This window comes from Nomascus leucogenys, chromosome 15 (assembly GCF_006542625.1).
Source record: "Nomascus leucogenys isolate Asia chromosome 15, Asia_NLE_v1, whole genome shotgun sequence".
Classification (NCBI taxonomy): Eukaryota; Metazoa; Chordata; class Mammalia; order Primates; family Hylobatidae; genus Nomascus; species Nomascus leucogenys.
Window position 1 is genome coordinate 53,775,337 of NC_044395.1, and position 21,545 is coordinate 53,796,881.

Here is a 21,545-nt window from a genome sequence, read left to right on the forward strand (position 1 = left end):
ATCTCGTTCCTTTTTATGGCTGCATAGTATTCCACCCAGCAGGATACCTGTCCCCAAATAAAAGGCAAGACACTTTAATGGAAAACTTAAAACTGCTTTTTGTTTAATTTCCTTATGTTGTATTCCTTGTTCTCAACAGGATTCTTCAAAACTATACTCTTCAGCTCAGTCTTATAAAGTGACAGGCAAATAAGTCTGCTTAGGATGTTTAAGGAAATTGTGCCAAATTTAGGGTATTTGAAATCAGGAAAACTTGAAAGAACTGAGAGGGTTGTAAAAGACCTAAATATAAGCCTTTGGGTTTGTCTTAGTCCACTAGCACTGCTATAGCAAAACACCTGAGACTGGGTAATATATAAACAGCACAAATGTATTGCTCACAGTTACGGAGGCTGGGAAGCCCAAGATGAGGATGCTGGTAGGTTTGGTGTCTGACGATGGCCCAGTTTCTGCTTTCAAGGTGGCACCTTAAGGCAGCATCCTTACATGGCCGGAGGTGGAAGGGCAAGAAGGGACCTAAGCTAGTTTCCTCCAGCCCTTTTATAGGTATGTTAGTTATCCATTTGCTTTTTTTATGTTATCTTTCTCAGATTGTCAAGGTGATCATCATCATCATCATCATCACCATCATCATCATCACTGGGGAAGGGGGCATATTTTGTGAGAAAAGTCAGTGGGTAGGAATTAGAGCTCCATGTAGGAAACTTTTAGCTCAGTGTAAGAAAGGACTTTCAAGAAGAGCTATACAAAGGTAGAATGAGCTGTCTTGAGTAAAATCACTTAAGCTTTTTTGATTCTCAGTTTTATCCTTTGTGAAGTGAGAACAATAATACCACTCACCCCATAAAGTTGTTGTGATGCATTAAAAGAGTTAGCCCATCAAAGTACTTGGCCCAGATCTGGCAAATATCTATGCTCAAAAATATTTGTTGAATGAATAAATGAAAGTACACTCTTCACCTTGCCCTTTATGTTCTAGCTACAGAACATAAAGGGAGTATATACCCAGGAATGGGATTGCTGGGTCAAATGGTTCTAGATCCTGGAGGAATTGCCACACTGTCTTCCACAATGGTTGAACTAATTTACGCTCCCACCAACAGTGTAAAACTGTTCCTGTTTCCCCACACCCTCTCCAGTATCTGTTGTTTCCTGACTTTTTAATAATCGCCATTCTAACTGGCATGAAATGGTCCCTGAATGTCCTTTCTCATCCTCTTTTTCCTTTTTCCTTAAGATTCATACCTTCTCCAAGAAACATTCCGTAAGGGAGGATAGGTTTCCACCTCCCCCTTACTTCTAGTGGCACCTGTAAATACTGCTTATCACTCCATGTGGTAGTTATCTGTTTGTGTTTCTATCTGCCCCATGAGATTGTGAATTTATCACTGGCAGGGACTTCATCTTAATCATCTCTGTATCTTTAGCATCTGCTACAGTGACTGGCACATAATGAATGCTCAATAAATGTGCCTGTTGTTGATAAGGATGATGAATGAAATACACAGCTCAGGAAGGCTTCAGAAGCATGTGAAAGTTTAAAGTCAAGACTGTCTAAAGATGCTGGTTTATCTTTTAGCAGTGGCAAGTCTACTTTTACAAGGAAATCTTTTTCTATAGTTTGGTAGGTATGAGAAATACAATGCAAAAATTAAGTAATTAAAAAATTCAAAATTCTCTTACTTTTCTGAAGAAAGAGCACTCCCAAAGTAAAGGAACAGCCACAGATGTGTCTGTTCTGTGTACTTCATGACCACTAGCTATAAAACATTTCTGGTTGCTGAGTAAGAAGGTGTCCAAGCATAGACATGGGCAAAGACTTCATGACTAAAACACCAAAAGCAATGGCAACAAAAGCCAAAATTGACAAATGGGATCTAATTAAACTAAAGACTTCTGTACAGCAAAAGAAATTATCATCAGAGTGAACAGGCAACCTACAGAATAGGAGAAAATTTTTGCAATCTGTCCATCTAACAAAGGGCTAATATCTAGAATCTACAAGGAACTTAAACAAATGTACAAGAAAAAAACAAATAACCCCATCAGAAAGTGGGCAAAGGATATGAACAGACGCTTCTCAAAAGAAGACATTTATGCGGCCAACAAACATATGAAAAAAAGCTCATCATCACTGATCATTAGAGAAATGCAACTCAAAACCACAATGAGATACCATTTCACGCCAGTTAGAATGGTGATTATTAAAAAGTCAGGAAACAACAGATACTGGAGAGGGTGTGGCGAAATAGGAACATTTTTACACTGTTGGTGGGAGTGTAAATTCGTTCAACCATTGTGGAAGACAATGTGTCAATTCCTCCAGAATCTAGAACCATTTGACCCAGCAATCCCATTCCTGGGTATACACTCAAAGGATTAAAAATCATTCTAAAAAGACACATGCACATGTATGTTTATTGCAGCACTATTCACAATAGCAAAGGCTTGGAACTAACCCAAATGCCCATCAATGATTGACTGGATAAAGAAAATGTGACACATATATACCATGGAATACTATGCAGCCGTAAAAAGGATGGGTTCATGTCCTTTGCATGGCCATGGATGAAGCTGGAAACCATCATTCTCAGCAAACTAACACAGGAACAGAAAATCAAACACCATATGTTCTCACTCATAAGTGTGAGTTGAACAATGAGAACACATGGACTCAGGGAGGGGAACATAACACACTGGGGCCTGTCGGGGGGTGAGGTTTGGGGAGAGATAGCATTAGGAGAAATACCTAATGCAGATGACAGGTTGATGGGTGCAGCAAACCACCATGGCACGTGTATACCTATGTAACAAACTTGCACATTCTGCACGTGTATCTCAGAACTTAAAGTATAATTTAAAAAAAAGAAAGTGTCCAAGGAGCCCTGTGGAAGGTATCTTAATCTTTGTTTCCAAGCCTCTCCCCTTAGGCTGCCTCACACGAATCCAAGTGTGATTGCTTTTCTAGTTGGGAAGTTTAATCTTTAATTGTTGGATTGGAGATTTTTCAGTTAAAGCTTTGAAGTCAGGTAGACCTTAATGCCATTTTTCTTCTTCCCTGAATTAGCTGCATGGCCTTGGGCAAATTGCCAATTCATATTAGTTAGGAATAATAATGAGTAAATAACAGGGTTATTTGAAGGAACAAATTATTGTGGAAGTAAGCAACAGAGATTTTGTCTATTTTGTTCACTGTGCAGTCCTGTGCCCAATCAGTGCTTGATAAATAATAGGCACTCAGTATAACATTTGTTTACCTGTTAATAGTCTCATTACAGCAAATTTTTTTTATTCCACAATTGTTTTTTGGGGGGAGATTTATTTTCTTTCCCAACTTGTAGACATTATTTTACCAACAGTCATTCTCAGTTATTTTAGTATAAATCCAAAAGGGAGTCCCTGAGGAGCTGGTTAGTTTAACATCATTTCTCAGGCAAATTAATTGTTGCCAGTGACTAAATGAAGCTCCCTGTTGGGGGAATTTTACCCAGGCATCTAGATCCTCTCATGAAAGCCAGTATTTTTTTTTTTTTTTTGTAGATTTTCCAGTGACTAGTTTAGCTTTCACATGTCTAGGACCAAGATATTCAAGTCCATGTGCATCTTAGGTCTCTCAGCAACTCCAAACACTGTTGCTAAGCCACTAGGCTATTTCAGATGACCTTTTAAATCAAATGCAGTTTGCATCTTATGTGGCTGTTGGGATAGCTTCTTTGTTTTGCAAATAATGAAGAGTTTCCTATCTGAGTTGGGCTTGTCAATTTTGAATAATGATAAAGGCGATTTGTTAATTTAAGAGAATCCAATTCCTTAAAAAGTTTACCTGGTAGTTGAAAACTAAGGCTTCTATTTTACATGAGTGTTCCTTTTTGTTTTTAATAAAATGAAAAAGGTACACTTCTGGAGTGTAGTTTTTTTTTTTTTTTTTTTTTTTTTTGAGATGGAGTCTTTCTCTGTCACCCAGGCTGGATTGCAGTGGCATGATCTGGGCTCACTGCAACCTCTACCTTCCAGGTTCAAGCCATTCTCCTGCCTCAGCCTCCCAAGTAGCTGGGACTACATGCATGCCCCACCACGCCCGGCTAATTGTTGTATTTTTAGTAGAGGCAGGGTTTCACCATATTGGGCAGGCTGGTCTTGAACTCCTTACCTCAAGTGATCCATCCATCTCGGCCTCCCAAAGTGCTGGGATTACAGGTGTGAGCTACCGTGCCTGGCCAGGACAGGCCATTTTAGATTGTATTACAAACACACATACACTTAATGTACCTAAATGTTTTTTTCTCATATGACTTGTACATTTACATTTTCATGATTCATTTACCTCTTGGTGGCGGTAATACTTATTATGCTTATAGAGTACGGTAATAACTATAATGACATCACACATTTGTGTAGTATTTATAGTTTATTTATTTTCACATATATTATTTGACTTGGGCCTCACAATAGTTCTCTGAGAGAAGGGTATTATCGTTCTTAAAAAACATTTTTTTCTATAATCCACGTGAGAATTGAGGTTCACAGGGGTCAGTAACTTACCCAAAGTCATGCAGCTAGTAAAAATGTACAATGTAGATCTACTGAATTAATTCATTGTTCTTTCCACTATTAACACACAGCTGAAGGTCAGTCTCTTTATATTTGTGTTAATCATTTTTATCAACTTTTCTTTCCCACATAAAAAGTACCAAAGTGATTTACAACATGTTTATGAACTTGCATACATGTTTTTATAGATGTCTATGATGGGCATCCAGTATGAGGCCACAGACAACTAGACACTTTTTAAGTTCATTCAGTAAATTTTTTGGTCCTTCTTTTGTAAGCCAGGTCTGCTTCTAGGAACTTGGAGATGTAGAAATAAACAATATGGACAAAAATCTCTGCTCTCATGGAGTTCTAGTTTGAGAGATAGGAAATGGAACAAGATAGAACTTATAAATATGTTAGAAGGATATAAGTGACAAGGAGAAAAAAGTAAACTGGGGAAGGGGACTATAAAATGTCATAGGGAGGGAAAACAGTTGAAATTTTTTATTAGAGTGACCAGGGAAGACTTCATCAAGGGGTGACTTTTAAAAAATGATATAGAGGAAGTAAAGGAGCTAGCCATGAGGTTGATGGGGTAAGAGGATTAACCAAAGGCAAAGGCCTTGAAAGAGAAGTGTCCCCAGCATGTTCTTCTTCACGTGGGGTAAGGTCAGTGTGGCTGGAGTGGAGTTAGTAAGTGAGAGAGTAATAGGAGGTGAAATCAGGGAGGGAGCAGAGAGCCCGAATCATGTAGAAACTTGTTGGTTCTAGTAAGGACTTAGGTTTTTACTGTGAATGAGATGGGAAAACTTGGAGCATTTTGAGAAAAGGAATGACATTATCTGGTTCAGGTTTTAACAGGATGAAGTTGCCTGCTCTATTGATATTAAATTGCAGGGAGACAAGAGTAGAGGCAGGAAGATCAGTTAAAAGGCTATTGCAGTAACTCAGGCTAGAGATAATGGTGACTTGGATCAGGGTTGTGCAGTGGAGATAATGCAAAATGGTCAGATTATGGATATATTTGAAGATACAGATGACAGGATTTGTTGACAGATTGTGTGTTAAACAATGAGAAAATTAAAGAGTGAAACCAAAAAGATTAAAGAGTGACATCAAGCTTTTTGGCCTGAACAATGAAAAGGATAGACTTCCCATTGACAGATTGGAGAAGATGGCAGGAGGAGCTGGTTGACATTTGGGGAGCATCAGGAACTGCCAAGTGTCTAATTTGACTTCCATGTAAAAATGTCAAGTACACCATTGAACTTCAGTTCTGAAGTTTAGGGGAACAATCCTGGCTAGATACATTATTTGGTAGTCATCTGTATATAGGTTGTACTTATAGCTGAGAAGTTTTTTGATGATTTTGCAAATTATGGGAATAATTTTCATGTATTTGATAATGTAGGCTTGAAGATTTTTTATTTCAGACTCTGTAAATAATACCAGCAAAACGGAATTGGCATTAAACAAATATCAGGACACACATAAAATGTTCTATAAGTGATTTCAAGTGGTGGGTATAGATATGCCAAGAGGAAAGTGATCTAATACGTGCCATGGGTGGAATACTCAGATCCAGGTATTTCAGTGACAGTTTTTTTCCTAAGGAATCTGTTTCCGTGAGATTAGGTAGATGAGAGGCAGACCTGGGACTGGAACCAAAGTGTGTCTGATCCCAAAGTTCATGCTTTACTTACTTTGCATCACACAAGAGAGTGTAAGCTGTCGACTTCCAACAGCAGTCATGGTTCCCCTGAAATGCAACATAGTGTAAAATTAAGCATTGGACTAGGGTTTTTAGTACTGTGTTTGAATCTCCGATTTGCCAAGTCAAATGATTTTGGCAAGCCTTTTAACCTCTTTGGGCATTATTTTTCTCTTTTATAAAAGAATTGTAATTAAACCTACTTCATAGGGTTGTTACAATGAACAAATGTGAAAGGCTTTGTAAACACAAATGCAATCTATGCATAATATGGTATACTAGGGAAAAATTTGATTTAAATATCATCAAGAATAAAATGCTTTGGAATAAATTTAACAAAAGAAGTGCAAGATATATACATTGGAAACAAAGAAATTAAAAATTGCTTCCTTTAAATGGAAAGACATCTCATGTTTATGTATTAGAAGAATTAATACTATTAAGATGACTATACTCCTCAAGTTGATCCATAGATTCAATGTGATCTCTGTCAAATTTCCAGCTGGACTTTTTTTTATAAAAATAGAAATTGACAAGCTGATCCTGAAATTCATATAGGAATATATGGGACCCAGAATAGCCAAAACAATCTTGAAAAGGAAGAACGAACTTGAAGAACTCACACTTCCTGATTTCAAACTTATTACAAAGCTACAGTCAATACAGTGTGATACTGGCATAAGGATAGACATATAGAAAAGTGGAAGAGAATCGAGTGTCCAGAAGTCAAACCTCATATGTATGGCATATTGATTTTCAACAAAAGTAGCAAGACAATTCATTGAAAAAAGAATAGTTTTTTCAACAAATGATGCTGGGAAAACTTGAGATCCGCATGCAGAAGAATGAGGTTGGCTCCCTATTTCATACTATAACAAAAAAATCAACTCAAAATAGATCAAAGGCTTAAATGTAAGAGCTAAAATGATAAATCTCATAGAGGAAAACATAGGAATAAATCTTCATGAACGTGGGTTAGACACCAGTTTCTTGGATACCATACCAAAAACACAAACAATGAGAAAAAATAGATAAATCGACTTCATGAAAATGAAAAACTTGTGCTGCAAATGATACTATCAAGAAAGTTAGAAGATAGTCTACAGAATGGGAGAAAATATTTGCAAGTCATATATTTGATAAGGGACTTGTATCTAGAATAGATAAGGCTTTGTAAACAATACCAGCAAAACGGAGTTTGCATTAAACAAATACCAGGACACACATAAAAATGTTCTATAAGTGATTTCAAGTGGTATGTGGGTAAAGATATGCCAAGAGTGCCATACAAGGGGAAAGTGATCTAATGCTTGCAATAGGCTGAGTACTTAGATCCAGGTATTTCAGTGACAGTTTTTTCCCTAAGGAATCTGTTTCAATGAGATGATAGACGACAGACAGACCTGAGATTGGAACCAAAGTGTGTCTGATCCCAAAGCTCATGCTTTTCTTACTCTGCAACACTCAAGAGAGTGTGAGCTCTCACTCAAAAATAAAAAGATATAAAACCTTAGTTAAAAAATGAACAAAGATATGACTAGGCATTTTCCCAAAGAAGATATAAAAATGGCCAATCAGCACATAAGATGTTTAAATACCATCAGTCTCTTGGGAAATGCAAATTAAAACCACAGTGAAATACCATTTAATACTTACTAGCCCAGGATGTCTAAAATAGACAGATAATAATAAGTGTTGAAGATGTAGAGAAAGTGGAACCCTCAAATGTTGCTACTGGGAATATAAAATGGTGCAGTCCCTTTGGAAAGTAGTTTGGTAGCTAATCAATAGGTTGTTACCATATTTCCTAGAAATTCCTAAGTATATGCCTAAGAGAAGTGAAATCATACATCCACACAAAAACTTGTATGTGAATGTTCAAAGGAGCAATACTCATTAGCCAAAAAGTGGAAACAATACAAATGTGCATCAATTGATGAAGAAATAAATAAAATATGATGTACCCATAAATGAAATATTATTTGGCAATAAAAAGGAACATGTAGTGATTCATGCCACAACATGGGTGAAACTTGAAAACATTATGCCGGGTGAAAGAGACCAGTTACAAAAGGCTTTCTATATTTAATTCCATTTGTATGAAATGTCCAGAATAGGCAAATCTAAAGATTCAGAACATAGATTCATGGTTTCCTGAGGCTGAGAGCAAGGCAGGAAGATGGGGAGTGACTGCTAATGAGTATGGGTTTCTATCTGGGGTGATGAAAATGTTCTAAAGCAGATTGTAGTGCTGGTTGCACAACTCTGAGTATACTAAAAACCATTGAATTATGTATTTTAAATGGACAAATTCTGTGGTAGATGAATTGTATCTCAACAAAACTGTTCAGAAATATTATTAGGGATGCTGTCTGTGGTTGTATTGGATTTTTTACTCAGTGAAACTAGATACTCAGTTTCAGTGACTGATTCTCTTTACATTATTCTGAATTGTGTTGTGTGAACCAGCTGAGACTAATAACCTAGTAGCATTTCCTTAACTTTAAAGCTAATGTAAAATGAAGATTTTTGTGTAATGCCCAAATCTTCGGATTCCAGATCCTGGTGACATTTTTTAGATCTACCATCCTGTTTCCCAAAGTACTGTACTGTATTGGATAAAAAATGCAGGCTCCTCCTTTCCTCCCTCCCTTCCTCCCTTTCTTCTTTCCTCCCTTTCTCCCTTCTTCCCTCCCTCGAGAAGACGGGGTTTCACCATGTTGCCCAGGCTTGTTTTGAACTCCTGGGCTCAAGTGATTCCCCATCTTGGCCTCCCAAAGAGCAAAGATTACAGTCATGAGCCACTGCGCCCGGCCTGTTATCTCCATTTTACAGGTGAGGAAACTGAGTCAGGTAACTTGCATTATATAACTTTTGAATAATAAAATCAGGATTGAAATTCAGGTTTCTAAATTTCATATCCCAGTACAGTCTAGGTTGACTTATGGGAACACCTCCTTCAATCATCTCTGGTTCTTTTTTTTTTTTTGCACCTCGTTGCAGGAATATTGCAAAACTCCAGTATGAAGCATCTTTTCATATGATAAATTAGATCCTCAGATCAAATCCCCCAGGTTACAAGTTTATAATTTTAGGTGTTAAACATATAATAGGTTTCTTCTAGCTTATCTGAGTGTCAATATGAAAAACTAACAACTTTATTTTTTCTTCTTTTTTTCACTTGCAGCAATGGTGAGCTAGACCCCTGGTCAGGAGGTGGAGTAACTAAGGATATCACAGACACTCTGGTTGCAGTCACCATCTCAGAGGGGGCCCACCACTTAGATCTCCGCACCAAGAATGCCTTAGATCCTACGTCTGTGCTGTTAGCCCGCTCCTTGGAAGTTAGACATATGAAGAATTGGATCAGAGATTTCTATGACAGTGCGGGAAAGCAGCACTGAGAAACTTTTGATTGTTTTCAGTTTCTTCTTTTATGTTCACACCACCACATTCCCATTCACTTTGATTTTCTACATGTAATTACCTTCTTTTGTTTATCATTAGATTTGATGGGGCCAAGGTTGAGATAGAATAGAGGGTGATGACGGTAAGAACAACTGCCCCATGAATGTGATTTCCTGGGTTCTTACTGTCTTTACACCATGTCTAGGAAGAATCTTCTTGATAGCTCTCCCACACCGTCAGTGGCGCTCATAACTGGAGCAGAGTTCCTGATTGCTTTTCATAAGAGGGAGAGTTACTTTCTTTGTATTTCTGCAAAGCAGAGATTTCTCTTTGGTTTTGAGGTTGAAGTGTCTTTGGCCCATGTGTAAGTCCCCATCCCTATCCTACACAAAGTAAAAGCAGAAGATAGATAAAAAATGATGTAATTGCAGCTGGTAGGATGTCTGGTGCCAATCCAGGAAGTGAGAGCCATTTCTTTTGTACTGGATTTAATGACTTTGAATTGTGCTGTAAATAAAGACTACAGCTGGACCTTATACCTGTGTGTTGCTTCTGAAGCTCACTCCGACTCCAGTTGTTGGAAATGCTGTGTGCACTGGGTGTAGCTGTTTTTGGAAAGTCCTTTAATTTTTTCTCTTCCACTTGGCAGCTTTTCTTAGTTCTGGGATGTTGGCCACTGCGGTACTGCCAGTAAGAAATCTGGCCTTTTTCTGCTCCATTTCTCTTTGTTTCTAAGGTCAGTTTTGTGGTAATTTTGTTGAATTCTGCCAGTTTAGGAAAATGACTCTGTTTTGTCTTTTTAAATCTGAGCAAGCTTTATGCCGTAGTCACTAATTATATTTCAGTAAGAAGCCTTTAAAAATTGATGAATCAGCTATTCCAAAAGTAGAATATAGTAATATTCAGCTTTTAAATTTTTAAAATTTTATTTTCTGATAGTTGTTACTGCTGTCATTAAAACCAGAAGTGTTAGGCACTAACAGGCAGGTGCACAAGAACTTTTCTGTATGACTTCCAAAAGACAAGCTGACTAATTCATGCAGGCAGCATATTTGACATTAATAAATGGCCAAGCCATTCCTATTTCCAAGGGGTTGGCTTCTTTCAAGCAGTTCTTACACTGAGACCTTTCTTCAGAAGAGCTTTGCTAGGATAACAAATAGGGTTGGATCAAAACCTTTCAGGGACACAGAGAGACAGAGAGAGAGAGACTAACAGTTTCTACTCTGTTGAAAGATTTCTTCCTCCTTGTTTCTTTTCATTTTCTCTCAATAATTTTTTTTTCTTCACCCTGCCTTGGGAACATTTTCTGCTTTTAAAAAACTGTACCTTGAGCTTGATCATTTTTAAGGCACTTATTTTTTTTAAGTGCAGATATAGAGTTGATTCTTGGGATGGAAAGCTGAAATATTTCCTTTACTTTCCCTGGCATCTGGGAGATACAGGAAAATCTTTGTCTTATTTTGGGAGCCTTCATTTCTCATTGTAATGAGTTGTCTATCAAAGCATTTGGTTACTATTTTTGTTTCAGCATCAGAGAACAATCTATTTGAGTGGGAATTTAAGGGCCAAAAAATACTAGTTTTTATTCTTTGTCAACTAAGAAATTATATAATGCAGGGTTTATGGGCTTAATAGAGGATATTCTTACAATTTATTTTACAATTTTAGGGTTTTTCCCTTGTGTAGAATCTTTAAAATACTTTGCCATTTTATTTGGTATTGATTATTGGATGAGTTACATTATTCTGAAGAAACAAACTGCAAAAAATAGAATTTTTTGGCAAGCATAATTGTATCCTATTACTGTACGCATTTTAGGGATATAGGTAGCGGCCTTAATTGAAGTGAGTATAATTATAATATGCTAAAGTTTAATTTTAACATGAAAAAGAATTGGAGTGTCAGATAAGCCTTGTTATTTAAAGCATCCCTCTAATAAAACTGCACTTTTTACCGACAGGGAAAGAGAGACATGGAGACTTGAGTGCTTTCTATTTTTATTTTTTTCAGTTCCCAAGAGCTTAGAAAGAATTGGGTGCTTTTTATTTTCTGTTTTTGTTACTGTAACTGCCTGGAGTCAATGGGTAGAACTAAAGAAACTTAGGAGAACCTTCATAAGGAATCTGTAGCGCCAAGAGGTTATCCAGAGGAGCCAGTGTCTAAGCCAGCATAGTAGAGGGTGAAGGTCCCTGAGATATCCAGTTCAACTGCATCATTTTGTAAGGGATAAAATTGTAGCCTAGAGAGAACGAACTTATCTAAGGCCTCACAGCTCCTTTTTGGCGAAACTGGGGCAGAGCTGGTGCTCCTTTTTGGCAGATTTTGTTTGCTTCATTTTACTGCTACAGTTTTATTTTTGTTTGGATTCAAGCAACAAAAGCCCACAAAACCAGCTTAAGGAAAAGAAATTTTTTGAAACTGCAAGATCAGCTCCAGCACCTGGGTTACCAGGAATCATGGGGAACTAGAACTAGGGTCTGGAAAGTCGTTAAAACTCAGTACTGCTGTGTTCTGTTTCACTTTCAACAGAGGTGACCCATTGTCAGACTGTGGTTTGGATTTGTTCATCAGGCAGTCTAAAGCGTGCATCAGAATTACCCAAAAGGGCTTGTAAAAATGCTGATTGCTGAGCCCCATCCCAGAGTTTCTAACATGTCTTGGGGTGGATCTTGGGAAGCTGTATTTCTAACAAGTTTCCAGGTGTTGCTGGAGCATCACGCTTTGAGAGCCCCCAGTTGAAAGAATCCAGAATTTGAATTTGAATTCAGTTCATCTTACTTCTGTCATCCTGCCTGACTCATTTGAGTGTGGGAGCCCTGCCTAATGCATCTCTTCCCATGACTGCTTTATTCTCTCTTTACAGACCAGCTTACTTTTCTCTACTCGCACAAGGCCCATAATGACTTCTTAGAATGGTGTCTTCGACCCTCTGAGGGAGCAATACCTCATAAATGCACAACTCTCAGGTGGTTAGGGAAGAACAGGGCCATGAAAACATGGTTACAAAGATGTACTTCTTAGGACTGGGGAAGCAGTTCAGGCAACTCAATCACATGACATCTATCACAGTCTTTCTTGGAGCACAGGTATCCAACAAAATGCCAATAACTTGTGTAGTAGAAAGACTTATACCTATAGTTGGGCAATTGTGGAAAATAATGGGGCAAATGAAGTTAAGTAGTTGCTTTGTTTATCTGTAAATAGTATGTGACTCTCCGAAATGGTGATTGAGAATACAACTTTTTTTTTTCGGAGACGGAGTCTCGCTCTGTCGCCCAGGCTGGAGTGCAGTGGCGCGATCTCGGCTCACTGCAAGCTCCGCCTCCTGGGTTCACACCATTCTCCTGCCTCAGCCCCCGGAGTAGCTGGGACTACAGGCGCCCACCACCACACCCGGATAATTTTTTTTTTTTTTTTTTTTAAGTAGAGATGGGGTTTCACTGCACCGTGATAGCAAGGATGATCGCGATTTCCTGACCTCATGATCCTCCCGCCTCAGCCTCCCAAAGTGTTGGGATTACAGGCGTGAGCCACCGCCCCTGGCCAACTTTTATTATTATTTTTTTATTGTTATTGTACTTTAAGTTTTAGGGTACATGTGCACAATGTGCAGGTTTGTTACATATGTATCCATGTGCCATGATGGTGTGCTGCACCCATTAACTCGTCATTTAGCATTAGGTATATCTCCTAATGCTATCCCTCCCCCCTCCCCCCACCCCACAACAGTCCCCGGAGTGTGATGTTCCCCTTCCTGTGTCCATGTGTTCTCATTGTTCAATTCCCACCTGTGAGTGGGAACATGCGGTGTTTGGTTTTTTGTCCTTGTGATAGTTTACTGAGAATGATGATTTCCAGTTTCATCCAGGTCCCTACAAAGGACATGAACTCATGATTTTTTATGGCTGCATAGTATTCCATGGTGTATATATGCCACATTTTCTTAATCCAGTCTATCGTTGTTGGACATTTGGGTTAATTCCAAGTCTTTGCTATTGTGAATAGTGCCACAATAAACATATGTGTGCATGTGTCTTTATAGCAGCATGATTTATAGTCCTTTGGGTATATACCCAGTAATGGGATGGCTGGGTCAAATGGTATTTCTAGTTCTAGATCCCTGAGGAATCGCCACACTGACTTCCACAATGGTTGAAGTAGTTTACAGTCCCACCAACAGTGTAAAAGTGTTCCTATTTCTCCACATCCTCTCCAGCACCTGTTGTTTCCTGACTTTTTAATGATGGCCATTCTAACTGGTGTGAGATGGTATCTCACTGTGGTTTTGATTTGCATTTCTCTGATGGCCAGTGATGATGAGCATTTCTTCATGTGTTTTTTTGGCTGCATAAATGTCTTCTTTTGAGAAGTGTCTGTTCATGTCCTTCACCCACTTTTTGATGTGGTTGTTTTTTTCTTGTAAATTTCTTTGAGTTCATTGTAGATTCTGGATATCAGCCCTTTGTCAGATGAGTAGGTTGCGAAAATTTTCTCCCATTTTGTAGGTTGCCTGTTCACTCTGATGGTAGTTGCTTTTGCTGTGCAGAAGCTCTTTAGTTTAGTTAGATCCCATTTGTCAATTTTGGCTTTTGTTGACATTACTTTTGGTGTTTTAGACATGAAGTCCTTGCCCACACCTATGTCCTGAATGGTATTGCCTAGGTTTTCTTCTAGGGTTTTTATGGTTTTAGGTCTAACATGTAAGTCTTTAATCCATCTCGAATTAATTTTTGTATAAGGTGTAAGGAAGGGATCCAGTTTCAGCTTTCTACATATGGCTAGCTAGTTTTCCCAGCACCATTTATTAAATAGGGAATCCTTTCCCCATTGCTTGTTTTTGTCAGGTTTGTCAAATATCAGATAGTTGTAGATATGCGGCGTTATTTCTGAGGGCTCTGTTCTGTTCCATTGATCTATATCTCCGTTTTGGTACCAGTACCATGCTGTTTTGGTTACTGTAGCCTTGTAGTATAGTTTGAAGTCAGGTAGCGTGATGCCTCCAGCTTTGTTCTTTTGGCTTAGGATTGACTTGGTGATGTGAGCTCTTTTTTGGTTCCATATGAACTTTATAGTAGTTTTTTCCAATTCTGTGAAGAAAGTCATTGGTAGCTTGATGGGGATAGCATTGAATCTATAAATTACCTTGGGCAGTATGGCCATTTTCATGATATTGATTCTTCCAACCCATGAGCATGGAATGTTCTTCCATTTGTTTGTATCCTCTTTTATTTCATTGAGCAGTGGTTTGTAGTTCTCCTTGAAGAGGTCCTTCACATCCCTTGTAAGTTGGATTCCTAGGTATTTTATTCTCTTTGAAGCAATTGTAAGTGGGAGTTCACTCAGGATTTGGCTCTCTGTCTGTTATTGGTGTATAAGAATGCTTGTGATTTTTGCACATTGATTTTGTATCCTGAGACTTTGCTGAAGTTGCTTATCAGCTTAAGGAGATTTTGGGCTGAGACGATGGGGTTTTCTAGATATACAATCATGTCATCTGCAAACAGGGACAATTTGACTTCCTCTTTTCCTAATTGAATACCCTTTATTTCCTTCTCCTGCCTGATTGCCCTGGCCAGAACTTCCAACACTATGTTGAATAGGAGTGGTGAGAGAGGGCATTCCTGTCTTGTGCCAGTTTTCAAAGGGAATGCTTCCAGTTTTTGCCCATTCAGTATGATATTGGCTGTGGGTTTGTCATAGATAGTGCTTATTATTTTGAGATACGTCCCATCAATACCTAATTTATTGAGAGTTTTTAGCATGAAGGGCTGTTGAATTTTGTCAAAGGCCTTTTCTGCATCTATTGAGATAATCATGTGGTTTTTGTGTTTGGTTCTGTTTATATGCTGGATTACATTTATTGATTTGCGTATGTTGAACCAGCCTTGCATCCCAGGGATGAAGCCCACTTGATCATGGTGGATAAGCTTTTTGATGTGCTGCTGGATTCGGTTTGCCAGTATTTTATTGAGGATTTTTGCATCAATGTTCATCAAGGATATTGGTCTAAAATTCTCTTTTTTGGTTGTGTCTCTGCCCGGCTTTGGTATCAGGATGATGCTGGCCTCATAAAATGTGTTAGGGAGGATTCCCTCTTTTTCTATCTATTGGAATAGTTTCAGAAGGAATGGTACCAGTTCCTCCTTGTACCTCTGGTAGAATTTGGCTGTGAATCCATCAGGTCCTGGACTCTTTTTGGTTGGTAAGCTATTGATTATTGCCACGATTTCAGAACCTGTTATTGGTCTATTCAGAGATTCAACTTCTTCCTGGTTTAGTCTTGGGAGGGTGTATGTGTCGAGGAATTTATCAATTTCTTCCAGATTTTCTAGTTTATTTGCATAGCGGTGTTTGCAGTATTCTCTGATGGTAGTTTGTATTTCTGTGGGATCGGTGGTGATATCCCCTTTATCATTTTTTATTGCATCTATTTGATTCTTCTCTCTTCTTTATTAGTCTTGCTAGCGGTCTATCAGTTTTGTTTATCTTTTCAAAAAACCAGCTCCTGGATTCATTAATTTTTTGAAGGGTTTTTTGTGTCTCTATTTCCTTCAGTTCTGCTCTGATTTTAGTTATTTCTTGCCTTCTGCTAGCTTTTGAATGTGTTTGCTCTTGCTTTTCTAGTTCTTTTAATTGTGATGTTAGGGTGTCAATTTTGGATGTTTCCTGCTTTCTCTTGTGGGCATTTAGTGCTATAAATTTCCCTCTATACACTGCTTTGAATGTGTCCCAGAGATTCTGGTATGTTGTGTCTTTGTTCTCATTGGTTTCAAAGAACATCTTTATTTCCGCCTTCATTTCGTTATGTACCCAGTAGTCATTCAGGAGCAGGTTGTTCAGTTTCCATGTAGTTGGGCGGTTTTGAGTGAGTTTCTTAAACCCGAGTTCTAGTTTGATTTGCACTGTGGTCTGAGAGACAGTTTGTTATAATTTCTGTTCTTTTACATTTGCTGAGGAGAGCTTTACTTCCAACTATGTGGTCAATTTTGGAATAGGTGTGTTGTGGTGCTGAAAAAAATGTATATTCTGTTGATTTGGGGTGGAGAGTTCTGTGGATGTCTATTAGGTCCGCTTGGTGCAGAGCTGAGTTCAATTCCTGGGTATCCTTGTTAACATTCTGTCTCGTTGATCTGTCTAATGTTGACAGTGGGAACTTTTTCTATTCTTAACAGAGCATCTCCCAGGCATAAGGCATTGGTCTAAAACCTGAAAAATGCAATGGCGAAAAAGCAAACACAGCACCTAATTTAATAAGGTTTATGTTCTGCTGGGAGAAAGACATGAAATGTCAAGTTATACAATGAATTGGTACAATTATAAATGTTACAAAGAGTTGAGGCTATTAGGACATTAATTGCAATCTAATAGGAAAATAGAGATTAATTGCTAAATGTTCTAATCTAATGGCCCCAACTCTTCATAACACTAAATGTTAAATGTTTAGCATTTAGACAATGTGAGGTAGTCTGGGGGAATAGCAGTGCCTTTTTGAGATGTTACATTTTAGCTGTGATCTAAACGATGAATGGGAGCTATACTAGGAAGAGGAGTGGAGAAAATGACACATGCAAAAGCCTTGAGTGTAGCATATTCAAGGAACTGAAAGAAGGCCCCTGCAATGGGAAGGCAAACAACCACAGAGAATGTGACATAAGATGAATATGAAGACATGGGCAGGGGGAATGCTCACTCAAGTAGAATTATACGGATGAAAAACCTTTGATGGGCTTTAATAGGGGGAGTGACACAAACAGAATTTCATTTAAAAGGACTACTCTGGCTGTAAAGTAGAGTATGCGTTGTAGGGGACAAGCAAGTGAGGTAGGAGACCCCAGTCACAGTTGTCAAGTTAAGAGAAGAAGGTAGGTTTGAGTAGAGTGGTGGAGATGGAGATGAGGAGAAGTGGAAAAACGAGAAAGATTTAGTAAGGAAAGTCAATGGAATTTGACTCAGTCTGTGCTGGAGAGTCATGGTGAGTAGATGGCAATCAAAGCATGGGCTCAAGGAGCTAGTGTTTGAGAAACATACTTCAGGAGCTCATAGTGTACTGTCCTTAACCTGATACTTTTTAAAGAAATACCCAAACATCCTAATTCCTCTACATAGGACTCCACTGATCCAAGACACCACTTGAGCCCCACTACAGCCTTTCCTTAAATTACCTCTCTGGACTCATTTCCCATTTTTACTGCCACCCTTCACTTTCCTAATAACCCTGCACTTCAGCTATACCAAACTTCTCATCATTCTGCAATACTGCTCGTCTGTCTAAAATTCCTTTCTCAGCACCAACCTCCAATATTTTTTTTTACTGGTAAACCTCCAATATTTTTTTTTTACTGCGTGCATCATTAAAAGCCCAGAACAATTAGATTACCTTCCCTCTGAAGTCTTTCCCAGCTTTCCTAAAGGAAGTAATTCCTTGTCTGTGCTCTCACAGAACCAGGCTTACACTTAGTGTGTCAGCTAGAATGTAAACTCCACCAAGGTGGGGATTGTCTGTCTTCTTTTCTAGCACTGTAAACAGTACCTGACCACCTCTAATTTGGTATACATATCCTAAGTTATAATATTTTGCTTAGTGTTCTCACCCTGTTTCTAGGAAAACCAAGCTCTCTGAAGACAAGGACTATGCCTTATTCCTTCTAATGATCAGCATCTAGCACAGGTCCTGGCAGGCAGGACTCAGTAGGCCCTCCATACATTTATATTTAATGAATACATTTTAGGGCAGAAAGATCAAGATTTCTATTGATCTCTTTCTATAGCCATGTACCTTTCAGAGCTCTGATGTGCCCATGTAACCTCATGCCCTTGGCTCCCGTGGATTTTGGAAAGGGGATCTCCAGTACTCAGTACCTCTGAAACTTAGACTTTCTGATTTACCCTCACTTGAACTGCATGTGCCTGGCTCCCTCTTCCACTCTATCAGGCTGGAACTCTGTCAAGGTAGTTGAATGTAATTTTGCCTTGATGTTAGGTGGGAACAGAACATTGAACACAGCCGTTCAAGGAGTCAAAGAATGGGTTGGGGCTGGGCGTGGTAGCTTACACCTATAACCCCAGCACTTTGGAAGGCCGAGGCAGGACGATCAGTTAAGCCCAGGAGTTCCAAACCAGCCTGGGCAATATCATGTATTTCCTTGCAAAAAATTTCTTTAAAAAAATTAGTTGAGCATGGTGGTGCATGCCTGTAGTCCCAGCTACCCAAGAGGCTGAAGTGGGAGGATCACTTGAGCCTGGGAGGTCAAGGCTGCTGTGGGCCATGATCATGCCACTGCACTCCAGCCTGGGCAACAGAGAGAGACCCTGTCTTAAAAAAAAAAAAAAGGGATGGGGTGGGGTGGGGGGTTGGTGCCAATAAACTTTGCTACCTTTAATAATGGGAATGGAAAGATAGACTCTTCCAACAGCAGACCTGGAAAGCAATCTTGGGATCATTTAGCTCTATGTGTTTGTTTAATGTGGCTAACATCTTTAACAAGAAACTCAAATGTGAAAGTTGCTTGCCTAAGGTTGAGGTATTGCTTCTCACAAGAGGGCATTAGCTGTGGGGTTCTGCCTGCAGACCCTGGCCTAAATGACAGATGAATAAAACGTACACTGACACACAGATATTCTGTTTTGCCAGTCCTGCTGAGTGCCCGACCGCCTGCACACCAAGAGAAGTTTGTTACTGAGGCTGGCCCTGAGCAGCTCTCACTTCAGGCGTTTATTTAGTATACAATTAACAACAGAAGCTTTGAGTCCACACACTTGTGGATAATTAACATGGTTAAGAGAGTAGTTCTATGAATGATTAAAGCTCAGGTACTGTGGTTTAAAATAAATACCGTTAGGGGGCAATATTCCTGGTAGACCCTCCCCACCCCACCTCCCCCGGAGAGGGCCATCTGGTTCGAAGGTTAGTTAATGGAGGTAGGGTAAACAGATTTAAACGGGGAAGCCTCTATTGTCCCTAGTAATTACTCTATGACCTAATGCTCTAAGGTAAGAACTGACTGCCTTCAGCCTGTTCAACTATTAGAAGCTATGTGACCTTTAGGCCTTCCAAAAAGGTTGGTGACTATTCCCTATAACTTTCCCTAATATTTCTCTTTAATATTTCTGCCACCATCCCAAGTGAATCCCAACACAAAGTCCTATGGCTCAACATGTTTCTTAGTTATTCATTTATTTTTGTCACACCTTGTTCTGAAAGGATTTCAGGTGATCTAAAGATATACATTGAGGCTGGGCGCCGTGGCTCATGCCTGTAATCCCAGCACTTTGGGAGACTGAGGTGGGAGGATCATGAGGTCAGGAGATCGAGACCATTCTGGCTAACATGGTGAAGCCCCGTCTCTACTAAAAACACAAAAAATTAACCAGGCATGGTGGCATGTGCCTGTAGTCCCAGCTACTAAGGAGGCTGAGGCAGGAGAATTGCTTCAACCTGGGAGGCAGAGGTTGCAGTGAGCTGAGATCGCACCACTGCACTCCAGCCTGGGTGACAGAGTGAGACTCCATCTCAAAAAAAAAGATATACATTGAACACAGCACAAGTGGGACATAAGAGATTTAAAAGGGTTAGAGATGTAAAATGGATCTAGGAATGGAAACCATAAAGCAGGATTTATCAATTGGATTCCACAGAATGCTATTAAGGCCAGATGTTAGTAGGTGTTACATAAAAAAGGGATACCATGAGCAAAAGTATTTGAACATGGACAATGGTTGAAAGAAGTTTAAACAGATTATCTTTATTGCTGAATCTCTCAAACCTTTAATACGCTATAAACATTGTGAATCAATTAAATACTTTGCAAAACTAAGGTTTCTTTTTCCAAAACTTATTTGATCCAGAACCCTTTTTCATGTAACATTCCACGCATTGTGAATTAACAAGAATGTGACATTTCTCAAATTTATTTGATCTGAAACTCTTTTTTAAATGCAACATTTGAGAAACTAGTGCTGTGCTGAACACCCGTTGGGAAATACTGCCATAGAAGTCTACATATTTTCTGAAGATGAGGGCTAGGAAAATCTGGCTCTAAGCTTTCTAGCAGAAAACAAAAATGAAAGCAGTTAAACAGTTTACTCTGTGCAGCAGATAAAAACAGACCAATTAATCTGGAGAAGCCCATGCAGGAACTTACTGGAAGAACCTCAGAAATGGGAAAAGTACGAGTGAGAGCTCTAATCTCTCTTCATATATTTATAGATTTCATTATATTCATACTTGTACAGTCTTTCAGTATAGATGAAAGACATAACACCAGAGTATAACAATGATTTTACAGTGAACAAAGGAACCATATTACAGGTATACAAATTTTTGCTAATCTGGTTTAATTTAGAAATAGATTGTAGTATTTGGAGGAACATTCTCAGCCAAAATTTTGCTAGATAGATGTTTCTTGGCCAGTTTAAATGTCTTAGTAGATAGTTGAACAGGGGGAAGGAATAATGTGTGGTAACACAAATGAAGTAGATTTGAAAATGAGCTCAGACACCAAATATACTCTCGTCCTACTTGGCTTAGAGGTGAACTAGGCTCCTCAGCCATGGGAGGCAGAGTCAAGACAAGCAACCAGGAGCTTCTTCCAATACAGAGAGGTTGGCATCTATTACTAAATTTCCTCTATTCATTTGGGGGAGTGGTGTTAACTTTTTTTGTTGTTGTTTTGTAACTCCTAAAATGTAGAGGTACATAGCCAAAGAAAGGAAGATTAAAAAAAACACTGTCAATCAATAACCCCAAGATACTAAACTCTAAATAAAGCTGTGTGCTAAGGAGATACAAAAAGTGCCATTACACTGATAATGTATGGTAAGTGTCCTTGAATAAGTTTACAGAAGTGGAAGAAGCCAGATGATTTGATAAATGGCCTCTCATCATCAAAGA

General features: G+C 38.8%; 1 protein-coding gene across 3 annotated transcripts in view; it reads left to right on the forward strand.

The window, feature by feature from the left end:
* Positions 1–10,188, forward strand: part of PRCP (prolylcarboxypeptidase) — an 80,208-nt gene extending 70,020 nt beyond the window's left edge. For all 3 annotated transcript variants that reach the window (XM_030828907.1, XM_004093116.3, XM_030828906.1), the window contains one exon: positions 9,432–10,188. In XM_030828907.1, coding sequence (XP_030684767.1) covers positions 9,432–9,648 — 217 coding nt within the window. In that variant the 3' untranslated portion in view covers positions 9,649–10,188. The remainder of the gene's footprint in view (positions 1–9,431) is intronic.
* The last annotated feature ends 11,357 nt before the right edge of the window (positions 10,189–21,545 follow it).